The sequence below is a fragment of the Macaca mulatta genome, chromosome 6 (assembly GCF_049350105.2).
Source record: "Macaca mulatta isolate MMU2019108-1 chromosome 6, T2T-MMU8v2.0, whole genome shotgun sequence".
Taxonomy (NCBI): Eukaryota; Metazoa; Chordata; class Mammalia; order Primates; family Cercopithecidae; genus Macaca; species Macaca mulatta.
Window position 1 is genome coordinate 170,752,984 of NC_133411.1, and position 24,419 is coordinate 170,777,402.

Here is a 24,419-nt window from a genome sequence, read left to right on the forward strand (position 1 = left end):
CTGAGGTCAGGAGTTCAAGACCAGCCTGACCAACACTGTGAAACCCCATTTCTACTAAAAATACAAAATTAACTGATCCTGGTGGCGCATGCCTGTAAATCCCAGCTACTCGGGAGGCTGAGGCAGGAGAATAGCTTGAAGTCAGGAAGCGGATGTAGAAGTGAGCTATGATCACATCATTGCAGTCCAGCCTGGGCAACGAAGAGTGAAACTCCTTTGGGGGAGAGAGAGAGAGAGAGAGAGAAAGAGAGAGAGAAAGGAAGGAAGGAAGGGAGGGAGGGAGGGAGGGAGGGAGGGAGGGAGGAAGGGGAAGGAAGGGAGGAAGGAAGAAAGGAAGGGAGGAAGGAAGGGGAAGGAAGGGAGGGAGGAAGGAAGAGAGGAAGGAAGGGGAAGGAAGGAAGGGAGGAAGGAAGAAAGGAAGGGAGGAAGGAAGGGGAAGGAAGGGAGGGAGGAAGGAAGGGAGGAAGGAAGGGGAAGGAAGGAAGGAAGGAAGGAAGGAAGAAAGGAAGGAAGGAAAGAAAAGAAAAAAAAAGAAAAAAGAAAAAGAGGGGGGCTTTGGCCAATCTTCATCCAGATACCCACTCTTGGTCTAATGAACCATGCCCCAGCTCTTATAGAGCTAGCTTCTGGGAACTACCTGCTGCTACCACGACAATCACACAGGGAGAGTTCTCAGAAATGGGAGACCAAATATTTACACTCTTGGTTAGGCAGAAACAAATTTTCATCAACTGCTTTTATTTCACTTTGTATTTCAACTTCTAACACTGCAGAAAATGGAAATGAAGATTACCCAGTGAGTGTTGCTCGTGTGTGTGTGTGTGTGTGTGTGTGTGTGTGTGTGTGAATGGTACAGTATTAGAAGGAAGAATGTTCTAAACGAATTTGGGGATTCCATTGTCTGTCATTAGCACAGATAAATAAAGCTGCTGGTAAACATAATAAACATGCGAACATCAGGATTTTGGCAGATTTTGACATAATTTTTTGAAACTATTGCCTTTGGGATACATCTTGTCAAAGATTTGGTAGTACATCTAATTTAAGTTTAGTTTATATTTAACATGCATTCTATTTTCAAAAAATCTCTTTGGGGCAAGCAAATAAATGAACCAAAGGTTAGATTCATGGGAATGTGGTCACCTTAGGCATCCTTGGAACTTTGATTTGCAAGTGGCCATTCATTCCTTCTACTGTTCACCAACCTAAAGTCATTCAGTTGGATAGAAACTAGAGCTTATACTGCTAAGTCCTGAGTAACAGAACATTTCATCATATATTATATCCCCACCTCACAAGCTTGTCTGTCATCTAGAGAGGAAAAGCTGCACGCTCTGAGGTAGATCCATCCACCCAGTTTTCCTGACAGGCATTGGCACATTGTATCATTTGCTGATATCATCCACAGTCTCCCCTCCCATGGAAAATACTATTCTATGCCTGTCGTACACCATCGTGAGTTTTTCTTACAGTGCCCAAGCCTAAACAGTCTCTCCTTTGTTGAATTTACCAGGTGCTTAAGAAATGTTTGTTGGTGAGTAAATTCCCTTCATTTATTTATCACAGTGCCTTTCATCTGACACTTTCAAACACAAAATCCTAACCAACAAACAAGGTAACTTGTCTTGTCTACAAAGAAAGTCTGGCACCATATTACACTTCCTTGTTTCTGTCTCAGGAAGCAATTAGTACTATATCTGGTGCATTATAATACATTTAATAATAATTGTTAATTACTTGATCAGTAAGGACTCAGTAATGCCAAACAAGTGCCAGAGAACGCACCTTCATTCAACGTTCACCCAGCATTGCTTAAGCCCTTGGAAGGAGACATGTATTTAAGTTCATACACAAAACTCCCAAACACAAACATTGTTTTCTTTTGTAGGTCCTAATGACGATATGTATAAGATTTTTAAAAAACTGCTTTGTGATGTAACAGGGCTTAGAGGATTAGGAAAATGTAGCTTGATGTTTTCAAGTTAGTTCACTTTCTGGTTTGGAGTATACTAAGATTAATGGAGAATGTGGCAATCTCTACTTCAAACCATTGAGCTCCAAATTTAGTGCCAGGGTGGCAAGTACTGCAAGAAAAATGGCTATTACCCTTTTCAATTTTAGGAGCTGGTAAGTCACATTGCTTGTTTTCAGATTAGCAGATGTTTATCTCTGGGTATTGCCATAAGGAATGCTGTGTTTATTCAAATAAATAGATTCCCTGGCTATGAATGATGATGAGCTTCAAACATTTTTCATGTGGCTTATACACATGTACAATCACAAACACACACTCTCACACACTGACACACTCTGCATTCTTATTTTTTGTTCTTTTTCTTTTTGAAAAGGATCCAAGTTACCAATAGAAGCAGTCTCTTTGTTTTCATAATCTTCTTTAATGTGTAGGATAATTGAAAGTCTATGTACATTATCTGTGAAAAAAACGTTTATTTAGCCAAAAAAAAAAAAAAAAAAGATGGAATTTTTACACCCGTATTGGAATCACAGTTTACTTGGGTGTGGGCATGAAGTTTTCAGAGACAATGAGAGGGCCCCCAAAACACTAAGCTTTACCTGTATGGCTGGAATTGTCCAACTTAAACATTTTTTTCTATGCATAATACCCTCTAACATGAGTTTGTTTTAAAATTGTGATATATTCTATTTCTTCTAGTGCTGCTGTGATAGGGTGGAGGTGGGGTGTTACTTTCCTTTTACATATCTGAGCCAATAATTGGAAAAATTTTTCTGACCAAAAAATATGTCAGGCATTTTAGATTTTTTTTAAAAATCATTACACCAACCAGTGATTCTCCTGACATCAACATGTACATGCTATCACACGTTTACTTCTAAAAACATCACCTAGCTAACATTTTACTTCCAAAGTTGCAAAAATTATGCACTGTCTGTGTTAGATATTTGCATTGCAAAATACAGCACAAGTGAACTCTTCGTCATTTTCCAAAATTACCTAGGAATATACAATAGATGTATTTTTCCGTCAAAGCTGGAAGGATGAAAGGTTAAAATTTAAAGGGCCCATGACAGTCCTCCGGTTAAATAACCTAATGGCAAGTAAAATCTGGACTCCGGACACGTTTTTTCACAATGGAAAGAAGTCAGTGGCCCACAACATGACCATGCCCAACAAACTCCTGCGGATCACAGAGGATGGCACCTTGCTGTACACCATGAGGTAAGGATGACTGCACTATCATTCATGAATGTTTCTGTACTTCATTCCCTTCCACTTGTAAGCTATCATCAGGCTGATGAGCCATGGTGGAATATTTGCTTCCTTGTTTTTCAGCCTTAACAATGTTAAAAATCTCTCCAACCTGCTCTAATTCCCTCAATAGAGGATGAAGTATTATTTATGCAAATGTTTATTTGCTTACATCTAGTTTTATTCTTAAATAACTTTCTGTAACTAGGTGGATTCAATATAAGGAACTTCCTCTCTCTATTATAAAATTCACATATTCCTGCATTCCAGGAAGATCTAGATTACATTTCTAGAAGCTGTCTAATGATTTACATCTGAAAACATTCCTACTAAAAATGAAGTAATAAAAAACAGAAAATATGGAAAGTTACAAAATTCATAAAACACAGATTCATGTAGATATAGGTATTTGAAGAAGTATTTGAATTCACAGTGGCTTTGATAGCTAGATGAGAATATAGATACTATTAATTTTGCTCAAACTAAAGACTACACATACATTTCTGTTTTATGAACATTTCCCCCTCTTTAAGATTTCTGTAAAGCCCAGCATCTATTAAGTGTTTGATAGCTTATGATCGAATGAAGGAAACATGAATCAAATAAAGTTTTGAATATTATATAGAAAAAAAAGAGATGTTTAAAAGTATTCCTCATTTGTGAAAAATTAAGAATTATCTGGAACTCATTCTTGAGAGCAGCAGTAGTTTATTCCCAGATGACTTGTTAGATACAAGTTTTTTACATTTGGTCAACACTTAGTAATTCAGATTTTTCAATTATTTCTTTGGTACAAAAAGATAATAAAGGCAAAATGCTCAATTTAGTGGATTGTATGAAAGTACAGTAATATTTTATCTTTGGAGAAAGCTGCCAGAATGCCTAGCTTTTCAAACACAAACATCCAAAAGAAAAGAAAAGAAAAGAAAAAATGCTTCAAGAGACACTTTAGATATTGAGCCAACGAATGGAAATTTAATAGGACTTAAAAAAAAATCTAAAAGATAAAAATAGAGGACCAATGAGCACATGTGTTGAGAACTTTCTAGATTATCTAAGCAGGACCTACTGGTATTTGAAATTTGAAATATTCTCCCCCGATGAAACACCCTACACTTGGCTTTGAGCCTAAATCCAGTATTCATTCTTCTTCGATTGCAATTTTCTGAGGAGAGACTTGCATATCCCAAGTAGTTTATTAATTAATGGTTTCTGATGTATGCAATGTTCTTCATCTGTATCTTTCATCACCTAAAATTTTCCTTTGCTAATGTGTTTTTACTTTCTTTAATAATTTAAGAATGCAATTTAATCATTAATTTAATCATTAATCATTAATTACACTTTGTATATTTGGCTATAAATCTATCTTATTACATTTCTTGAGCTACTTAATATAGGTAAATATACTTGCTAAAAATCATATGAAGGGCATGAATATACATTTCCTTACAATTCTACAAACTGAAAGCAAATATATTTCAGTGAACTTCTTTCTTAGAAATCCAAAAAAAACCAAAACAAAACAAGAATAGATTTCACATCCACAGAACATCCCAGAGACTAGAAAGAAGCACAACAGAGTCCTAGCTTCAATTAGATGGTGGGTTTGTAAATAAAACCAAATGGTTTGCAAGTAGTGAGATCATATATGGAGACGTTGTATTAATCTTAATCTCACAAAGCCTGAGGACACATCTCCCTTCAGCTTTTCTTTCCTTCTTTTATGCATTTGGTGCTATTTTAGGGAAAGAAACAGAGAGAGATGCGCTTAGGAGAAATTCTCGTTTCTTCTGTGCTATCCATGTCTTCCTCTCAACCAAAGATAAATTAGTATTTACGCAAGTGTTTATTTGCTTACTTATAATGTTATTCTCAAACAATTTGCTGTAGTTGAGTGGATTAGTTAACGGTTGTTTTGGAAAATATTAACAAGGCTTGCCCATTGTACAGTATCAGGAGTTGCCTTTTTTCTTAAAGCAAACAAACAAAAGGATAGAATCCACTCATTATTGTAAATATGTATTTTTAGATCATTTGATTATTAACAGCTCAGCATAACCCTACAATTTATGCCTACTTTGTTAATATATTTGCTACAGTTAATAGCATTCCACTTGTACTTATCAAGAAGTATCTAATCTATGTGGCTCTTGTTTGTATTCTATGTTTCCCTTAAGGCTGACAGTGAGAGCTGAATGTCCAATGCATTTGGAGGACTTCCCTATGGATGCCCATGCTTGCCCACTAAAATTTGGAAGCTGTGAGTAAATTTATATGGATTTTTCTTGATTGTGAGTCATTAAGCACGAGAGATCTCTAGCTATATCTGTGAGAAAAGCACATAGATAAGAGAATCAAGAAAATTTAAACAGCAATATACTGCATGGGCTTTCCATAAGTAGTGCTCTGTGACTTCACTTTTTAATGTTGCTTCAAGAGACAGGTTATTCTTTATCTACTGAACTAGAAAACATGGATTAAACTAGTTATTGAAATAATTCTATTTATGCTGAAGTTGTATTTATAGAAAAAGAAGTGAAGTATGGATGCTTTTACCTCATGGATAGTATTTTACTCTCTATTAATGGAGATCATTGTGTCTATTTTATATCTTTACTGACACTTGTTTGATCTTAAAAATAATTAAGTTTGTTTACCAGATTAAACTGTTGGTAGATGGCAAAGGACAGTGTTTCTTAATAATAAAGCCTATGCTAAACTGATGTTGCAAAAAACACAAATACCCTAATCATAGTCTTAGAAAATTAGCTGATATGTCTGTGTATCTCGTGGCGTTAATGTATGTATATATATATTAGTGCTCTTGAAAGTATCCTGGATAAATGCCCTTCATAATAACTTCCTGGGTTTCAGCTGTTTGAAAATATTCAGAAACACCTTGCAGGAGCCAAGAGAAAAATGACTGTGAGAGTCAGGTTCCCCGGTCTTTTCTTTACCCCTCTGCTTTTGACTGGTTTACATGCATGGAATGAGTGGGAATAATGTATTCTTGGTTTCCTGCAGGGGAGTTATGTACAAGGACTGAGTCAACTCCTGGACTACCTAACCGATTTTCTGTTCTCACTAGACAGGCAGTCTAAATGACTATTTTGGTGAAGATATGATTCATAGAAGAATAACAGTGGTAGTGTAGGAAGACAGAAAGTAAAGAAAATAGCAAAAGGCCTTCGGGTTCCTAGCAGCATCAGTCCTGGAGAGAGAATTTTATTTATAAATTCCATTTTGTACTGAAACTCAAAGATAAACTACTTCAAAAACTCTAGCTTAAACAGAGTTTAACTCCCTTAAACTCTGTTTAAGGGTAACTCCCTTCTCCCTGCTCTTTTTTTTCCCAATTTAACATACATTATTTAATATGAACTATTATGTTTTCTCCTGAATAACAGACCCATTTGTAATAATGATAATACGTACTATATGTTACTTACATGTCATAGAGTATATTAAATATTTGCACATTTACAAGTTCATCTAAATCACAACATAACCTTACAGTTAGGAAGATCATATGCCATAGTTTGCCTGGGACAGTACTGGTTTAAGCCTAATATACTGGCATAATTTTTTTAAGAGGCAAGGTCTTGCTCTGTTGCCATGGCTGGAGTGCGGTGGCACATCATGACTCACTGCAGGCTTGACCTCCTGGGCTCAGGCAATCCTTCTGCTTTAGGTTCCTGAGTACCTAGGATACAGACATGTGCCACCATGCCTGGCTGGTTTGTAACCTTTTTGTATGGTTGTGGTATAGACAGGGTCTAGCTATGTTGCCCCATCTGTCTCATACTCCTGGTCTCAAGTAAACCTTCCACCGTGGCCTCCCTAATTTCTGGGATTACAGGCATAGCCACAGTGTCCAGCCTGGTATAAATACTCATAATTCCCCCTTTTATCTTAAAAAAGTCCTAATTTGGAAAATGAACTGCATATTTTTAATGTTCATTCAGGAATGTTTTCAGCAGTGAGAATAGCTGAAAAAAGGAGAGTTTATCATTTTATATAAGATATGTGAAAGTGAATGTTGATAGATTTCTGATTGGTTCAGCATCCTAACAAGGCCACTGTCTTCAGATGTCTTTAGATTTTCCTTCTCATCACAAGGTGACTGCTGTAACTCCAGCCATTGCAACTCTGTTCAGGATAGAAGGTAATAGTTGGTAAAAATGAAAGGAGTAGTGCCTATGTAAGAAAAGATAGAAACTTTCCCTAAAATCCTAATAGAAATCTACTTACATCTCATTAATCAAATGTCTCACATTGCCACTGATATTTGCAAAGAAGACTGGAAGTAAATATTTTTAACTGGACACATTGTCAACCTGAAGAATATTGGAGGTATTTTAAGAAGAGATAAATGTATAGTGAGTAGAAAACCGTGTGTCATATAAGAAAATTGAAGCTAAACAAAATAAGTAAGCTGTTTTCCACCTCAGAGCCATATGCTCTTTTCTTTGCCTGAATTACTCTTCCCTTGGTTCTTAGTATGGCTGACTTCTCTCTCTCCACACGTCGGCATAAATGTCATCTCCCTGATGACCTTATCGAAATTTGCTTACAGTCTCACCAGTCTTGTTGATCGCAATGCACATTTATTTCATACCATTTATCACAGCAATAATGATTCCTTTTATTTATTGTTTAACTTTTTATTGTCTGGAGACTATAACGTCATGAGAGAAGGACATATTTTGTTCAGCTTTTCCTAGCAGAAAGGCAAATACACTGTAGGTTCTCAGTAAACATTTATTGAATGGATAAAGGTTACAAGACTCAGGCTTTAAATGCCCCTTCACTGTTTTTGTTTTGTTTTGTTTTGTTTTTGTTTTTTTGTTTTGTTTTGTTTTGTTTTGTTTTGAGACGGAGTCTCGCTCTGTCGCCCAGGCTGGAGTGCGGTGACCGATCTCAGCTCACTGCAAGCTCCGCCTCCCGGATTCACGCCATTCTCCTGCCTCAGCCTCCCGAGTAGCTGAGACTACAGGCGCCCGCCACCACGCCTGGCTAATTTTTTGTATTTTTTAGTAAAGACGGGGTTTCACTGTGTTAGCCAGGATGGTCTCCATCTCCTGACCTCGTGATCTGCCCGTCTCAGCCTCCCAAAGTGCTGGGATTACAGGCTTGAACCACCGCACCTGGCCTGCCCCTTCACTGTTTAGGCTTCAGAAAAGAAAGATGAAGACCTGTGGAGAATGAAACAGAGCAGACTAGACATTGAAGTGCAGGCTTTGATGGTCATGCTTAGTGGAAGGGAACACCATGGCTAGTCACCACTGCCTGGCATTGGCATGAGAAGAGGCAGAGGCAGTCCATTTGTTGTCCAGTCATTTCTCTGACCTGGCCTAATTAGCATATTTCAAAGGTGAAGAAACTGAGGCATGAGTGGGCTAAAAATATTTTGACTCATTTTTTTGAAGTAAACGTCTTGCCGAAATATCAGAGACAATAATAGGCAAGAGGAGTTTTCAATAATTTAGTGGAACAGTCTGTAATAAATGTTTATGAGTATTCTGAAGCAACCTCATCCATATAGTGATAAAATCTAAAGCTGAGAAGCAGTGTTTCTTACCATTCTCTATTAGATTCTGATTGTTAAGGCTAACTTAAACTTTCTACTGGTTGTGGATAAAGCTCTCTTTATAAAGCCAGCTAACCCGAGGACAATGCGCGTGATACAACTGTGATCGTTTCACTGCTTTTGAGAAATATACCAAATAAGGCTTTGTTTCCAAAAGAAGAGATTTGGCTTACAGATTCTGACATAAAGACCTAGGCAAAAGCTGAATCTAGTAAGGCCTTAATATATGATTGGTTTTTTGACCAGTTATCTAAAACAGTGTATTATAAACACAGAGAAAGGAATGAGTCAAAATTTGAATGAATTCTGAACAATTTACAACTTTAGAAATCATTTTTTTTCATGTGGTTCATACATATGGAAACACAGAGACTCATAAAAGCAAAATGATAGTGTCAATTAGCAGCTCTCCTGATACTCAGTAATATGCGTTCCCAGTGTTTTACCACCACAGAGTTCTTTCATAACACCAATCAAAACCTTGTTGTCTTTTTCATTTTATTAATTAATGTTTTTGAGATAGGGTCTCTCTCTGTTGCCCAGGCTGGAGTGCAGTGGCACAATCATGGCTCACTGCTGGCTCAACCTCTTGGGCTCAAGTGATCCTCGTACCTCAGCCTCCTGAATAGCTGGGACTACAGGCACATGCCACCACACCTGGTTAATTTTTAAATAAATTTTTGTAGAGTCAGAATTTTGCCATTTTGCCCACACTGGTCTCGAACCCCTGGGCTCTATAGATCTGCTCATGGGAGCCTTCAAAAATGCTGTCACTGCAGAAATAAGCCACCATGCCCAGCCACCTTGTGGTCTTATTTTTAAAACTTTTTTGGGGGGAAATATAATTTATTTGAAATTGTAACTTAAAATTTTTGGCTAAGTAACTGAAGACTCTTTTTAACCTCACTTTTCTTATGCTGATGTCTCCATTTGAGTACATTTTCATAGGAACTACTTTCTGGTTACTAAAATTTAAGGAAACAATAGGATGTATCATCTTTGCTAAGGCCTTAAGTATATCTGTATTCTCCATCTTAAAATACCAACTTGCATCATGTGAATCTACCCTTCATTTTGGAAGGTTCTCATGGAGAGACATGGATAATGAGTCATCTGCACCTTCACAAGGATGTCATGCTTGTATTAGATGGCCTACACATTTTCATATGCAATGGTGCTTCTATGAAATTGCAAGAAATGAGACACCAAAATTATATAAAATGAAAGGCAATGGTAACACATTTTTCCCCCTCTACAACTATATTAGCAGCTCAGTAACAACACATGACAGAGGATAAAAAGATAGGGTGCAGACATTGTTGCTAACGGCAGTGCAATATAAAAGCAAGAGTTTTAGTTTGCTGTGAAATGACACAAGATCTAGAATTGGTTTCATCAATAATTGCATGACCACCAAGTATCTTGCTTGGCTTATGAGAATCTATCTAATATACAGTTTTGCCTAGAAAAATACTTACAAAACACAATAAAGTCAAATGAATGATATCCTAAGTCTTTATCTTGGTTTTCCCAGTTATTAGTAATGTTGCCTTAAACAAGTCATTTTATTTTTTGCCTCAGTTTACCATCTGTAAAATGCAATTAAACTCTATGACTTTGAGGCATTTGCAAATTGAACATTCAATCATTCCGTATTACCATAAACTCATTATGTCTTCTTAGGTAAGACACTTCCATTAAAAAACAATTATTTATCATATTAAAAAATTACTGAATGTGGTTATCTACAAATTGTAAGCAATACAGTCCTTCTCAAACTACTGTGCTCTCCCTGCTTCTAAGAGATTTGTAAATCACATTTTACAGCCCTTCTAATAGACGCAGTACTCCTACTATACACAATGCTGAAATGCTTTCATTTTTAAGACTATGAGGATAACCACAACTAAAAAGGAAAAGCAAAGATAAATTCAAATTATTTATGTCATACTTTTACATGTCCCATGAACCACTAAATTAAGTTTTAGTTCATTCTCTTAAACTTATGGAAAATTTTGTTTTTAAAAACCATCTGATTATAAATTGATGCAGAAATGATGTTGGAACTGGCAGGCTACCCTTGTAAAATCGGGGAACACTGGCTACATTTTTCTGCATCACTCACCTCAGCGAAAAGTATTCAATACTCTAAAACAAAGTATTAGAAGCTTTGTTTTTGGGACTGAGAGGCATGGCTCACGTCTTTTTTCAGAAAGCCTTATTTTCATGTAAAAAAGCAACCACAGTTTTACACCCCATAATATTTTATCTGGGGAAAAGGTGTATTGGAGAGAACACAAAATCCTGGTTATTTAAGTGGGGATTGAGTCAAACAGAGGTGCATTATGACTTTTATGAGCCATAGGCACTTGTGCCTTTGGAGGCCATTCCTCCAGGAAGAAAATTAAAATTATTTCACGACTGAGTTGCTACAAAAATGAATATAATCCAGATTATATTATATTCACTTTATCTTTGGATTTCAAAATAAATTAAAATATTTTTGTGGCCTCCTAAAAGTATTGAGGGCCTTGGGCCCTGTGCCTAATGGAGAAGTTGGCTGTTGGCCAACGAGTCAAGCTCTTATCATAGGCCAACATTTACTATGATGCCTTCCCCTCAAAAACATTGGAAACAGCTTGCTTTTTCTAATGTGATATTTTCATAAGTTTTAAACCTCATTCTGTATCTAAATAGAAGAAAGGATGTACTATCATTCCAACGAAATGGGTGTTATAGGACTAGAAATCAGAGAAGGTACGGAATTCCTTCTTCTCTTTCTCTCTCACTCTTTACAATCTCTCCCTCCAAACTGTGTAAATTATCTATCAGAATTATGACCTAACCTCTCATTAAGAGATGGCCAAGTTCAAAGTGACATGGCAAATAAAAATGATTGAGAAGAAGAGCTATAGAATGTAACTCACCATCATGGAAAATATCTATGAGAAGGATAATCAATAGAAAAGAGGAGAGTAAACTGAGACTTGCTAATGTACATGCAGCAAAATATCCAGTGATTTTTACATTTATCATGACCTTTGCATTTATCATGACCTTTTCCTGGCTTAACAATAATTTGGACCAAAGCTACTGCCTCTAACCTCATTTCATCTCTCATATGCTTCACTCTAGTCAAACTGGTCTTCCTCAAACTAGTCAAGCTTTTATCTGCAATAGAAGAAAACACTTGTGAGGCTGAGACAGGAAGATTGCTTGAACCCGGGAGGTGGAAATTGCAGTGAGTCAAGATGATGCCACTGCACTCCAGCCTGGGTGACAAGAGTGAAACTCTATCAAAAAAAAAAAAAAAGGAGAAGGAAGGGGAGTGGAAGGGGGAGTGGGAGGAGGAGAAGGAGAAGGAGAAGGAGAAGGAGAAGGAGAAGCTTGTTAGTTTGTCTGTTGGGCAAACTCTTCCCCAAGATTTTCACATGTATCTGCCCTATATATGTATAAATGTCACCTCCTTTGAGACGACTCTGTCTGAGCCCCTTACCTTACTTAGGATAAGTCTCCATCCCTTCATTCTCTATCCTTTCACTTGGTTGTGTATGACTCTATCACACTTATCTCTACTTGAAATTGCATATGCTTATATGTTTTTGTCCCCACTGTTACAAATGCATATTCCGTAAGATAAAGAACTTTTGTTCTTATGTTCACTACTGTATCCCCAGCACAATATTTTGTCCTTTGCAGATCCTTATAACCATTTGCTGGAAGAGTGAATAAATGACATAAAAAAAATCTGAAAATGTGTTTTAGTTTTTATAAATTAAGGGATGTGAGCCCTTCTTTCCTAGCCTGCCCTCTGGAACTATGATATAGAAAATGTGAAGCTGATAAAAGGTACTAACTAAATAAGAGAATTGAAGTGGTAAAATATATGGGTTATTTTCTACTGTTTCCTTTTAGATGCTTATACAAGAGCAGAAGTTGTTTATGAATGGACCAGAGAGCCAGCACGCTCAGTGGTTGTAGCAGAAGATGGATCACGTCTAAACCAATATGATCTTCTTGGACAAACAGTAGACTCTGGAATTGTCCAGTCAAGTACAGGTAAGTATGATTTTGTTACTTCAGATATGCAGGAAGAAGCAGAAAAATATTTTGTGAGAACTCAATGAGTCATTCAGTAACACAAGTCTAGGAGAGAAAACATTTCACTAAATTGGGCATCCATTGAGCTGGGAAATAATGTAAACACAGTAAACCTGTGACCTTGGACATGTCATTTAATGCCTCTTGACCTCTCTTTCTGTTTGTTTGTTTGCAAATTGAGAAATTGGTTATATGTGATTACTGTAGCACAGCAGGTAGCTATGTGAACTCTTAGAGATGAACATCTGGGTTAAATCCTTACTCCTCGACCTTGTCAGTTGTTTGTAGCCCCCTTGCAGGGTGGTTGGAAGAAATACATTAAATTCATAGAGAGCACTTATCACAATTCCTGACACATAAACAGCTTTTCATAAATAACTATTTGTATAGTCTAGGCTCCACTTATTACCATTAGTTAATGAATTTTGCCAAATTTGTAGCAGTGATTATTACACGTAGGACATCAAAAAGCCAATCGTTCTACAATTTCATTTGTATCTCTAACCAAGCATCTTCCACAGCTAAAGCCAACAGAGTCATAACCACATTATTGATCACTCCATGTGGGAATTAAAAGTAGATGGCATGCCATCCTTTTTAGTGTAGTAACTGATTTACTAATTCTATACTCAAAACTAGACCAGACACTATGGAAAAGCTGGACTCACATCTTTCATGTTGTTTCAAACAATGAGATAAAAGTTTTGTTATTCAAGTATCCATTTTGTGCTATCTGAAATGTGATCATTAGACCAGATAATTGTAAATAAAAGCTGGACTTAAACAATTAGAAAAATATATGTCCCACAAAGCCTATTATTTACTGAAAACTTTAACAAGGGTCAACAATTACTTTTTCAAAATTATGTCTTTCAAAATTTAAGTTGATTTTATTCACTGTTATTTGTGATTTCTAAGGAAACATGATGTAGTAATAAATAAGAGGAGTGGTGCTAAAAAACTTCTTCCTCTGATTTCAGGCTTTATATTTGGAGCCTCACAAGCATAACACATTCAAATAATAGGTCAACCTCTCTTACTGTGATTATTAGATAAGTTCAGATTGACAGGATCTGTCTTTTGCTTGTTTTAAAGCCCCTGTTGCTAGCCTAGAAGCTTAAATGTTTATGTCTTTTATTTTTTAAAAAATGGAGACTGTTTTTCTTTTTTTCTTATTTCAAATCCAAGTGACATAGTGGAAAGGTCATAGGTTCTGTGGTGAGGAAGATGTGAACTCAAGTCCTGGTCCTGTCGCTTAGAAACCTTGTGACTTTGGGCAAGTCATTTGTTCACTTGGAAACTCTAGTAGTGCCTAACTAATGACAGTCCTGTATTTTGTATTAAAGGTGAAATAATATAAAATAGTGCAGAGTGTTATATAGTAGGCACTCAAAATGCTAAGTAAGAGCTGTTGCTGTAGTTCTGAAATATCCCAAAACATGAAAAATGCTCAAGATTTTTCCTTCTTACAACATACTATGTTGGAAAAAATACGAAAATAAGCTGTGTTCTGTGTTTACTTTTTAAAACTTGAATGTCATTATAAGCTGGATATAATGGCAGTCACTACAGACTAAATGATAGATAAGCTCAGATCTTGCTGTCATGGAACTTGAGGTCTAAGGGAAATTGAACACATAAACTATAATTATCAAAATTGGTAGTTTAAGTGCTGTGATTAGCATGTGTTTTTTTTGTGATGGAAGAGACCATATCTGTCTTCTGTATCCCTATTATTTTCTGTAGTAGTTGAGACATAGGAGGCATTGAACAAATATTTTTAATTAATGAATAAAAAGTGAATCCAGCCTAAGATGATCTAGGAAGGATTGTTGCAGGGGTTGACTTTTCATTTTGTTGGTTGGAATATATTGGGGGGTAAATAATCACTCTCTAGGATCCAGGCAGATCACATAATGCACACATAACTTTTCCTCAAGGAAATCTCCATCTATTTTTGTTAGAAAGGAAGTTAGAGAATGTTGGGAAACAATTCAAATGCAGTAGTATGCAAGCCATAGTGCAAATATGTATGAAGTCTCAAAGGTTGCTTAGAGGAGGAAATATTCCTACTCTAGTTTTAGCTTTAACAACCTTAGTCATGTTACGATAGCCCTCTTTATGCCTGAGATCCCATGTGTTCAAAATTAGAGGCTTAGTCAAAATAATGGAGGCCTTCCTCACCTTTGGCTTTCAAAGGATTCAACCTATCTACATTCTGGATACTCAGAAAAAAAATATGCAGTCATTCAATAGAATGAGAGACAGTGGCCCAACCCATTGCCACCTATGAGGGTAGACCTCTTGGTTGGGTCCATTAGAAGTAATCATTCTGTGCTAGAGCAGTAAGTTCACCTACATAAAATAAAAGCTTTTTCCTGTCACCACATAGTGAGTATTGGTGGGTAAGAAGAAGAATGAGCAAATTCTCAAATGGAAGCTCAGTTTGATATATGTTTCAACTCCACAATAACACACTGTATTACACTTCCTCTGGGGCCGCTTTAGCTCACCAAGAATCCACCTTGATAGATTTCAGTAGAAAGAAACAGAGACCTTTGTGTAAGGGCTGCAGTGCTGTATTTTACATCTCTTTGTGGAGCCCTGAAAACATTAAAATAAATGACCTTGAGTACCATTACCTCCCTGTTTCTGCCAGAAGACTAAAGAATGATGGTGAGAGAGAACACACACATTGAGAATGACTAAATAAAAGACATCTTCTTCTACTTTAAAATTATCCCTGGAGAGAGAATAATTCGATCCCCTTGGTAGTTTATAAAGTGTTGTCCTATTTGCCTGCCACCAACACATGTGAGAACAAACACACAATCCTACTGACCTCTTTGAGGTCAAAATATTTTCTAAATCACTTCATTAACATAAGAGGGAAAAAGATGGAAATCCTAGCACAATATTTGAATTTCTAGTTCAGTACAAATACATTAGAGGTACAATTTCTTCCTTGGATTCTGCCATTAAATTTAGGAAAATAATATTTAGTTAGAGCCTCAGTTTTAAGTGCACTTACTCACCTGGCAGAAAAATACTATTTGACAGAGTATATGGCAGAGAAATAAGCAAATGGGAAAGATGATCCAGTTGGTTTTCAAATCCAATGTGTCTTTATTATTCATTTGTTTGTCCATGTATTCCTTAAATTGCTTGTTCATTTACTGTGTCTGACACAGTGACTGGACTTGAAGAAGAGAGTTGAAAGGCACAAATCCCCTGCCCTTCAGAAGCTCTTAGTTGAGGGAGATAAATAGCTAACATGCATTGGCATTGTTCTATTCTTCATATCCAATACTCACAAAAATCCTAGAATTTAGGTAATATTATTATCCCCATTTTACAGATGGGATATATGGGGGCCCAGAGAAGTTTAAACATTATTCCAAGGTCACACAGCTGGGAAGTGGCAGAACTAGGATTTGAACCTGGGTTGTCTACCTGCAGGGTATGTACTCTCAACTATATGTCATACCAATAACAGGCATCAGAGACACATAAGATGTGGAAGCATATTTGTTAAGAGTATGAACCCTGAAGTTATACTACAAAGATTTCAATGCTGGTTTTGCAACTTAATTACTGTGTGACTTTTGACAAGTCTTTTAATTTTTCTGGTTTTTTTTTTTTTTGTATATATCTTTTTCATGAGCTATTGTGAAATGGAAATAAGGAAATGTATGTAAACTGCCTAGAAGAGTATCTGGTTTGTAAAATGTATGCACTAAGTGTCCAATATTACTATTAATAATAAGAGTAGGGCTGGGTGCAGGGACTCATGCCTGTAATCTCAGCACTTTGGGAGGCTGAGACAGGCAGATCAGATCACTTGAGCCCAGGTGTTCCAAACCAGCCTGGGCAACATGGAGAAATCCCATCTCTACAAAAAATTAAAAAATTATCTGGCTATGGTGTTGCAAGTCTGTAGTCCCAGCCACTTGGGAAGCTAAGGTGTGAGGATCACATGAACCCAGGGAGGTAGAAGCTGCACTGAGCCGAGATTGCACCACTGCACTCCAACGTGGGTGACAGAGTGAGACTCTGTCTCAAAATAGTAATAATAAATCTAGTATAAGGGAACTACATGATGGCATAAAGGAAGAAGAAGTCATTTCTACTTGATATGTTGAGGGTGGCATAACCCCTTGCTTCTTTCCACCCTCACCACATTATCCTTTCTAAGTAATTTTTAAGGAGAGCCCATGCAAAAATTACTACAGTGACTTAAGGACATGAAATATAACTTATAAAGAAAAATAAAATAATTCAATTGGGTGTGAAGCATAATATCAGTGTCCAGAAAACAATAATAAGGTAATGTCATGCAATGTTTTAAAAACACACAATGATGACTGCAAGTTCTCCATATTTACCTAAATAAATTTGATTATAATAAAATTTGGTAAGTTTGGTGAAAAAGAAAGTTTCTTCTGAATGACTATTGTTAATCCTTAAAAGAGATGACTAAGAAACGTCGTAGGATTCTCTTTTTTGGACACAGAGTCTTCTCTGCATGAGTTGATGTGATGATGATCCTGAAGGATCAATATAATAAGAAAAACAACTGTCTTCTTTGACTAAGGAGTAACAATGGTGATCAGCATTCATCCAAAGAGCCAAGGGGCTTCCATTTATAAAGACTAGTACATGGTCTCCAGAGAAATAATTTTAACTATAGAATGCAAGTTCTGGGGGCAGGGGGAAAGGACTTCTGTGGTCATTTGGTCAAATCATTTATATTTCAAATGAGGACATGGCCCCAGCAAGGCTAAATGATCTAGAGCTACGATCAGTGTCCCCTTATCTCTATTTAGAATCTCTGAAGCAATTAAAAAACATAACTACCACTTTTGCAATAATATTCTTGATAGAAAAATCATTTTGCAATATTAGTATCCATAGAAAACATCAAGTTTAGAATACTTGCAAGGAAAATGACAGCTTCACAAAGAATCAATGTTCAATACAATTTTGTTGAATGACCAAGTCGGTTGATTCTCTGAGCTAGAGAGAGAATACATGTCTGTGTTTTTAATCTTCATGCTGTAAATCTCCATAGAAATCGAATTTTTAAAAAGTACTTTCACTCATATTATGTAATTTTATCCTCACATCATCCTAGGAGACAGTTAAGTTAAATACTATTAATTGGACAAATCAGGAAACTGAAGCCAAATGAACCCACACAAGGTATTTACCTTCAAGTAACTAATATATGAGAAAGCAAAGATTGAAATCCAGGTCTAAACAAACCTATAATGCTATTTTGGAAAATGATATTAGTTTCCTTTCTTCCACTCTCCTTAATTTTGTATTGCAATATATCAGAAATATTGTCACATCTAATTTAAAAGCTTCCTTCAGGGTTAAAAAAACTGCAAGAATATTTGAATTACAATTCTCCTAGACTGTTGAATTAGAGGAAAATAATTTGACATGCTTTGTGCATAAGCACTTGATGTCTAGACATATTATTTCAATCCAATTTAGGTGACTGGGTTTTTTGTTTTTGTTGTGTTTTTCTTTCATTTTAAAGCTATTACAACATGATTCTGATATTGCTCCCCTTTTCTTCCTTATTTGAAAGTTTTGTGCCAACACTCTTAAAATTGTATTTAATTTAGGAAAAGGTTTCAAGACATTGGAATATCTTCTATTTCTCCTGTAATCTGTTAGGGAAAAAGTTGTTTATAAAACAAATATAATGTCAAGTAATAGCTTTTCAGAGCTCAAAAAATTATATTCTTTTCAGGATCTTTGCAAAAATGTCATGTTGAGAACAACAAAAGATAATGGAATGTATACACACACTCATTTTTCTGACATTATATAAAGATGAATTTTTTTTTCTTTGAGCTGGTGACATTTTGCAGGCTGCAATGGAATGAATTGTTAGGAATAATAATGCACGCCCCTGAGATGGTGAAGTGTAGCATGGGTATGTCCACACAGGACTATATTTCAGTAGTGTTTTGGGAAAATTGTTTGTCTACATTTTTCTAAAATCTGGATCACTTCTTTCTTTTCAAATGACCTTAAAGGTATCACTAGAGGAACACACAGAAAATAATAAGAAATTAATCTGGTAACATTCCATTTGTCCTTTAAAAGAAAGATGCTTGTGCATTTTGTTTTGATTGAGTGACTGTAAGCCTCAGTGGATCCATTTTCACTATAGGCAGGTATTAAATACCGAGGATATGGCCGGTCATGTTACATAACCAAATAACTATTATTCTCTTTAATTAGCTTTCAGTTTGGTGGGAGGGGTATGTGTAGTTAAATAACTAAAATGCAAAGTATGAGATATTATAAATATAAACAAGAGTTGTAAAGTTGAACAAAGTAAGTGTTCAGTAAAGGGCAGGTGCTATTATCAATAACAATTAATAATGAAATCAGGCATAAGTACATAGATAACTTCCTGCTAGAGAAAGCAGGATGTGTTATTCTACCAACACTTTTATGAATTCTGATTGAGGAGAAATGTGAAGAAAATGGAGAAACAAACTAAAAAAATTTTTTTTAACATTTTAACATGGTTACATAGTATCATCTTAATTAGAGCCATTATTCTTTTTTATCCCAATATTGTGCTTCTGACTGTTTTGTAAACAAGAAAACTAAGAATAAGAGAGTTTAAGTGAGTTACCAAAAGCTACACAGCAAGAAAATAGCAGATCTGGGTTTTGAAGTCAAATTCATTTGCTTCCAAAAACTAATACATTTTGTTCTATAGGACAATAATTTCTATTCCACTGAGGACCTGGTACTTGGGCTGGAACCAGCCTATAGACAAGCAAAATATTCAGCTGCAGAAGATAAGTAGAGTTTTGTAGGCCAATATATTGAGATGTTGAGGTGTTTGAAGAGACAAGGGAATTCAGTGCATATTAGAGCTATGCTATACATAGTCTTAAACAAAGATTAGGAAGTTTGCTTATTGTTACTTTGTAGAACTGGAGTCAGTTTATACTGTCACACAAGAGAGGGGCAACTGTTTGCTACTGGCCTCTAGTGTATAGAATCCAGCAATGCTGCTAAACATTCTACAATGAATAGGACAGCCACCTTCAATAAATGATTTTCTATTCAAAATCGTCAATAGTGCTGAGGTTGAGAAAGCCTAATGTTGCTAGTTGGACTCCATTAAGATATTTTAAGTTAAAAAAAAGAGTGGCAGAATTGCACATGTGAAAGATCACTCTACATCAAAATTTAGGATAAATTGGAGTTAGGATGTGACTAGAGCCAAACAAGAAACAAAGAAGGCACGAAGGAATGGAGGCAAACAAGACACAGTCTACAAGGGAAATAAGCACAGTGACCATGAGGTCAGAAGAGATAGAAGCAGTGATGATGCCCAGGTGAAACTGAAATTGTGATGATCAGCTGACTCCTTCCTCTCTCTTTCCATAGCACTATCTAACATCCAGTGATTAATTCCTGGTTTGTAGCTTGAGTGAACCGACCAATGATAGTGCCACTAGTTAAGAAAGGATCTCAGTGAAGAAGCAGCATTGCCGCATGCTGGTCATTCTTTTGCAGAAAAAGTTAGCTATGAGAGTTTTGGACAAATCTAATTGGTGGTGTCAATGAAAAACCAGCATCTGTGGGATGAGATATTGTCTAGTGTAGTTTTGGGAATACAGATTAACTGTTAGTTATTTTGAAGATGTGGTCACTTACAAATGTAAATTTTGTAGCCATCTGCACATCTAGACAAAGATGACACTAGAAGCAGGGGTGAGAGGAAGAACTCCTTGTTACAGACAAGAGAAAGTAAGGAAGAGAGTTGAGGGCAGAATTATACCTCATTTTCTTCAGGAATCCCTACTTTTACTTTGAAGAAAAATGAAAAGAGTGGCCCAACAGATATAAAGAATTTGATAAATAATTTTTATTGAAATAATCAATGAGTGAGCAAAATAGATTAAAAATGAGATATAAAATGAAAATAGAAATCAAGAGTGTACTATCAATAAGGCCAGGACAGGCATTACTTAAAGCTGTGAAGAAGGTGTGTAGCCAGCTCCAGCTCCAAGACTGAGAAAAGGGCTTTAATTATAAAGATTAACAGGTTCTGAACAGTGGTAGTCACGTGATAGGGGCTGAGGTCAGTGGCACATAGACTGAGATAAAAATGTTAGGTCAAGTAGGGAGAAGTTTGGAGAAGAAAGGAAGGAGAAAGATGAGTTCTAAAGAGAATGGTGCTTTCTTAGCCATAACACGTCTGTTTTTCTCCTATCCATCCACAGATAATTAACCCTATGTTCTGAGTGAATAAGGCTAAACAATTCTAAGATTTTTAACTGTGAAAGTGTAAAGCAAAAAGAGAAACAATAAGACCCTCCTGCAATTCGGGTTGTGTGGCTACTGCTTTATACCTCTAACTGAAGTCAGAATTTGGAGTATTTAAGGACCTTGGAGAGCACCTAACTAGACCACTGTTTCCCACATCAGTCTAGGAACTGGGACAAACTCAAAAGCTGGTTATAAATATACAGATTTTCCTGGCCATTCAAAGAATGGTTTGTAAATCTAGTTGGGATTTGAAGAACTGCATTCTTCAAAAGTTTCCCAGGTGATCCTGGAAAATAAATTCTGAGAAACAAAAGGTTCTAGCCCACTGTCTTTATTTTGTAGATCAGACCATGCTAAATTACTCATCTGATGTCAAAGAGATACTTAATGCAGTGCTGGAGCTAAAATTAAACTGTCCTGACATACACACAAAAGCTTCTTCAGTAGGTATTGTGGATCTGCTCTGTAACGGACACACTGGAGACCCATTTTCTGTTTCTGACCCATTGGTCTATGTCACAGGGTTTAGCATTTTGCCTTCTCCATCAGTTTAAGGATTGGAAAGCCAGTCTTTAAATATAAACTCAAGTTTGTTCCTTCAATATGTGATGTATTTGAATTAAGAGGTAAGATATCTTTAAAGACTCTGGCACCTCAGTCATTTTACTGTGGGTTAAGTATGTTTCTTTTATTTTCCGGATAAAAACTTTTTTCTCCAAGAACTGGATGTCACATGGAGAAAGGATGTGTCTAACTCTCAGACGTTTGATACTCATAGTAAATCTCAGAGATTACTTTTTTTCCAAGGTCAAATTGCTCATCTTTCTTGTCTGTTTTTCTTCTCAGGAGAATATGTTGTTATGACCACTCATTTCCACTTGAAGAGAAAGATTGGCTACTTTGTTATTCAAACATACCTGCCATGCATAATGACAGTGATTCTTTCACAAGTGTCCTTCTGGCTCAACAGAGAGTCTGTACCAGCAAGAACTGTCTTTGGTAAGTGCCAATCAAGATACACACCCAAGGAAAGGTATGGAGGATAAGTTATGTCATATCTGTGACATTGCAAAGAGAAATTAAAAAAAATTATACATTCAAATACGAAGTTCATACAACAGAAAGGTTCAAGAAATTGCCACCCTCATTATGGTATGTGGGTTTTTAAAAAAACCTTAATTTAACTAGCATGCTGTTTTAGTGTTTATGAATAGATAGTATTAATGAACATTTGATTTGATATTTTGAGATAAAAATGAAGTGAATCAGGCACAAAATGCATAATATTAAAAATACATAAATAAAAACTTAATATTTAAATAATATATTTGGAATATATAACATGAGTCACTGAGTTGTTCGAGAAGCTTAGAAAATATCAGCAGAACTACTTATTTACATTCATAAAAAGCAGGGTTTCTTTAAGTAGGGAGAGCTAATTAATGACCATCGTATCAGTACGGGAATATGCCACTTTACCTGATGTGTGCACTTCTGTAGAGTTACATGCATTCATTTTTTCTATTATGATATTTTTAATGATCTACATGCTTCAAGTTAAGAAATATAATTGAGTATTGTTTAAAGGGTAAACAACCTTTTACTAATATGAAGACTTATTTCCTTATGCATTATTTTAGAGTGTGCATTTGATATGAAAAGATATTTCCTGCCTATATCCCAGTATACTATCTCAACTGTATTTTACAGACTGATAAAAATGAAAGATTCCAATACAATATCTTCTAGACACAGAATGCAGTAGTGAACTGAACACAAACCACCACTCTCCTTATGAAAATTGCATTCTGAAGCTTAAAATTGAGTAATCATAAAATCAAATACTTTTATATTAGGCACTATTCTATACGATTAGCCTATATTACTTAACCATAAAACAAATTCTGTCTGCCATTATTCTTTCTGGTTTTAAAAGTGAAATCTAAGAAACAACAGATTAAGTAATCTGCCCATAGTTAGGAGCTATTAGATGGAGCCAGGACTAAGACCCTAGCATTTAGCTCTGGAGTGTGTTCACCTAATAACAATGCTGTATCATCACCTCTGAGCTATCCTGCTGCAATGAAAATAATTGAAATGGGAGTATTGTGGTTAACTTCATTTGAAAATCACAACTACATATTTATTGGTTAAAGGTGCAATTATCAAGGTTCATTCCACAAATATCAACTAGGCACCTGCTGTTTTTAAGAGCTGTGCTAAAGGATAAAAGCCTTAAGAAGCTTATAGTCTAAACTGAGGATTATTCACCTGAAGAAATTCCTATGATATCATCTTTCAATAATATGTAGTGTATGAAAAATCAGTTATCTCAGAAAAAAAAACAGGACTCTGCTACAAGTACCAGAAACGTGTATTTTCTTCTGAACTTGGCAATATGCTTCTAGATTGGCAAACACCAAGTCATTGCTCTGACAATAGCCTAAGCATATAGCTAAATTAATATTCAGAATAATTGCAGCTGCAGAACAAAAGAACAGTTCATTGCATACTCATTCTTTCCCATTACCACGTGTCAATATGAACTAGCAATGAAGTCGCTGAAGACTAAGTCTTGTTAAGATGCTTATATCTGTGTGAGTATGCCTTTTTCTCACTAGGAAATTAAAAAAATAAATGCAGGACATATTTATGTTTTGTTTTATTTTAGTTTTGTAGTCTGAGTACAACACTATATTGAAAAAGGTTATTTTAAAAGGTGATATTCCCCTTCCCACACCAACAAATTCTACTCTTTTGATTTGAAAATTATTTACAGCATTTCAGATGATGTAGGTCAGAAAATATTGCTATTAACTTTTCCAGCAATCTTATACCTCAACAGACTCATGGCCTTTGATGAACATAACTATATGTTTGTAAACTTAGTTGTGACAAGTATTTCTGTGTTTCAAGTTTTATGTTTCTAATATTTTAAGTTCACTAGAGTCACGAATACAATTTTCTAGACTTTTCACCTTTTAACATTTATTTTGTACACGTTTCTATGCTTTTTAGTTTGACCTCAGCACATTTTTTTTTTCCTGATCTCTGTGAGATGCCTAGAAGGATCATGTGGATTTAAAAAGAATAAAAGAACCAACCAAACAAAAGTTGTACTTGTTAGTATAACCATTTATTAAAAGACAGCCAGAATGAAACAAGGTTGCAGTCTATCTT

General features: G+C 35.8%; 1 protein-coding gene across 2 annotated transcripts in view; it reads left to right on the forward strand.

The window, feature by feature from the left end:
* The window catches only part of GABRA1 (gamma-aminobutyric acid type A receptor subunit alpha1), a 55,077-nt gene that overhangs the window by 24,292 nt on the left and 6,366 nt on the right, over positions 1-24,419 (forward strand). For both annotated transcript variants that reach the window (XM_015141354.3, NM_001260932.1), the window contains 4 exon segments: positions 2,979-3,199; positions 5,410-5,492; positions 12,738-12,881; positions 22,086-22,238. In XM_015141354.3, coding sequence (XP_014996840.1) covers positions 2,979-3,199; positions 5,410-5,492; positions 12,738-12,881; positions 22,086-22,238 — 601 coding nt within the window.